This window comes from Centruroides sculpturatus, unplaced genomic scaffold (assembly GCF_000671375.1).
Source record: "Centruroides sculpturatus isolate CEXI.00-Female unplaced genomic scaffold, Cexi_2.0 scaffold143, whole genome shotgun sequence".
Taxonomy (NCBI): domain Eukaryota; kingdom Metazoa; phylum Arthropoda; class Arachnida; order Scorpiones; family Buthidae; genus Centruroides; species Centruroides sculpturatus.
The window spans coordinates 481,957-484,285 of record NW_019384447.1 but is presented as its reverse complement, the minus strand read 5'-3'; the positions used below and the strand labels follow the sequence as shown (position 1 = coordinate 484,285).

Below are 2,329 nucleotides of genomic sequence, written 5' to 3'. Positions count from 1 at the left end.
TATACAGGGTTCCTACTCAAATTTTTGTTTTGAATTCCCTGACTTTCCCTGACCAACTTTGTCCAAATTCCCTGACCCTCACATTTTTTAGTGTGGAATATCGACATAATAAAACAGCATTTTATTTACTGTAAACATTGAATACATCTATCCCTCTTTTTGCACAGTTGATATGTTTCAAAGACTGCCACATTAAAAAAACACAGTATATACATCCTGTAGAAAAATGTTTGATAGAATCCACAACTTCAATGTAATGAAAAAATAAGCAATTTACAAACAAAACATGAGCTTTTTATTTTATCATCATTTATCATTATTATTTATATATTTAATAACTCATTGTTTTAGCTTAATGTATAAATTAAGCCAGCAAAGCAAAAGATGTTTTTAGGTATTTTCCAGGGTACCAAGTTTCAATATTTGTCTATTTTTTTTGCAAAATTTGATTAGTTTGCCCTTTGCCATTTTATATCCAGCTATGAATAGTATATTACACTTAACATTATCAAAAATTTAGGCATCTTGAATTATATTCTTGTTCAGGTAGAAATCAACAACTGTTTTCTGTTGTTGAAAAAGATCAATTCCTCTCTACCTGACCAATGAAATTGTTCCATTCTGAACCATCCAATTATCACACTTAACAAGTACAAAACATGTACTGTACTTGGAATTTTCCAGGATGCTGAACATGAATCTTTGATTCATTTGTCTCAAAATCTGATTGTTCATTTTGTTTTGTTAAATGAATTTAAATAAGGTTAATTTTTGCTCTTTTTTTCTTTTTATAATTTATTTAATATTTTGTGATAAACATGACAATGTTAGGCTAAAGTAACCAAACTCTTATTATGATTTTAATTATAATGTATTATGATCTTATGTCTGGACAGTGCTGGGCATATTATCTGCTAGTAATACTATAAATATTTCCATACAGATTTTAATATTTGAAGTATTTAAAATTTGAGAACTTCAATTCTTGTGTGTTTATTTTTAATTTCAGAATATCTGATAGAGGTGGTGGAATTCCACATCATCTTTTGCCTCATGTTATGGAATATCATTTCACTACTGCGGGTACAAGTACCGATCATCGTATTGATGGGGGTATATTTGGTTCAATGATGGTTGAACCATCAGAAGGACCAGCTGCCGGTCCAATGCATGGGTAAATGTTTTTATACTGTTAAAATCTAAAAAATTTTTGCAGTTATATTTTATTGTAACTTTTTTCTTCAGATTTGGATTTGGTCTTCCAACATTTCGAGCATATGCAGATTATCTTGGTGGTAGTCTCACTATAGAAACAATGCAAGGTATTGGCACTGATGTTTATCTTCGTCTTAGACATATTGATGGCAAGTACGAAAGTTTCAGAATTTAACGCAATATGCAATGCTATGAGATTTTAATATTAATATTAAGGTTGTCCATATCAGTTTATTACGGTACCTTGAATATTTTAATATTGCACAGCTATTTATGAGTAGGAGCATTTATTTGTAAGTTTTTTTTTAACAACTGCCTGGAATCTCAACTGTATCAGTTTCTGAGTTTGACACAATGTGTCAAGTATGTGTTTGTTAAAGCATCTCAGCATTTGTGCTGTTTTTTTATATTTGAAACTGCCAATCTCGGTTCTCCATTGCAACTGTTCTTCCATCTACTGATAAAAATCTGGATGGAATTAAAATTTTGTAAATTAAGAATTTTTATATTTAATTTATCTAAAAATTATAATATACTAATTTTATTATTTTGCATTTAAATAAAATGCAAATCCTCAATTGGACAATGAATCTCTACAATAATACTAGATTTGTCATTGTGTCAGTTCAGATGTGTAATGGTATATTTAAACAAAATGGCACCATACAAAATATCGCATACCACTTTTTTAAAAATTTTAGATAAGTGAAGTGCAAGATGTTCCTGCATCTTACATTTTACCATGTGATAATCTTAGATCTGAAACCATTTGTGAACTTGTGCTTTTGTAATCTCACTTTTTTATGTACAAAATATTTAGTATTATACAATATATATCAGCAGTTTCATTTATCATGTAAAGTTTGAAATAAAAATATTCTGTATTTAAACTGAGTTTTGAAATGTGTGTAATTTATTTCATACCAAATTTCTCATTTACCAAAAATGTTTCAAACCTAGAATTTCTTACAATTGAAGTAAAGAGTTGTGATAAAAGTTTTCTTCTGATTGCATCATATCTTTGCATGAATTGTAATGCAACTGAAACATAGTATATGATGGAATCCAACAGTACTAATTTTGAGGCATTAGTATTATTATAATACAATATCTT

The 2,329-nt window shown here is 28.6% G+C and overlaps 1 protein-coding gene across 2 annotated transcripts in view; it reads left to right on the top strand.

The window, feature by feature from the left end:
• The window catches only part of LOC111620430 (3-methyl-2-oxobutanoate dehydrogenase [lipoamide] kinase, mitochondrial-like), a 58,738-nt gene extending 56,621 nt beyond the window's left edge, over window positions 1–2,117 (top strand). The window contains exons 10-11 of one of the 2 annotated variants that reach the window (XM_023362352.1): window positions 1,010–1,174; window positions 1,246–2,117. In XM_023362352.1, the coding sequence (XP_023218120.1) occupies window positions 1,010–1,174; window positions 1,246–1,390 (310 nt within the window). In that variant the 3' untranslated portion in view covers window positions 1,391–2,117. The remainder of the gene's footprint in view (window positions 1–1,009; window positions 1,175–1,245) is intronic. The other variant, XM_023362351.1, reaches the window with a different exon arrangement.
• Window positions 2,118–2,329: the final 212 nt, after the last annotated feature.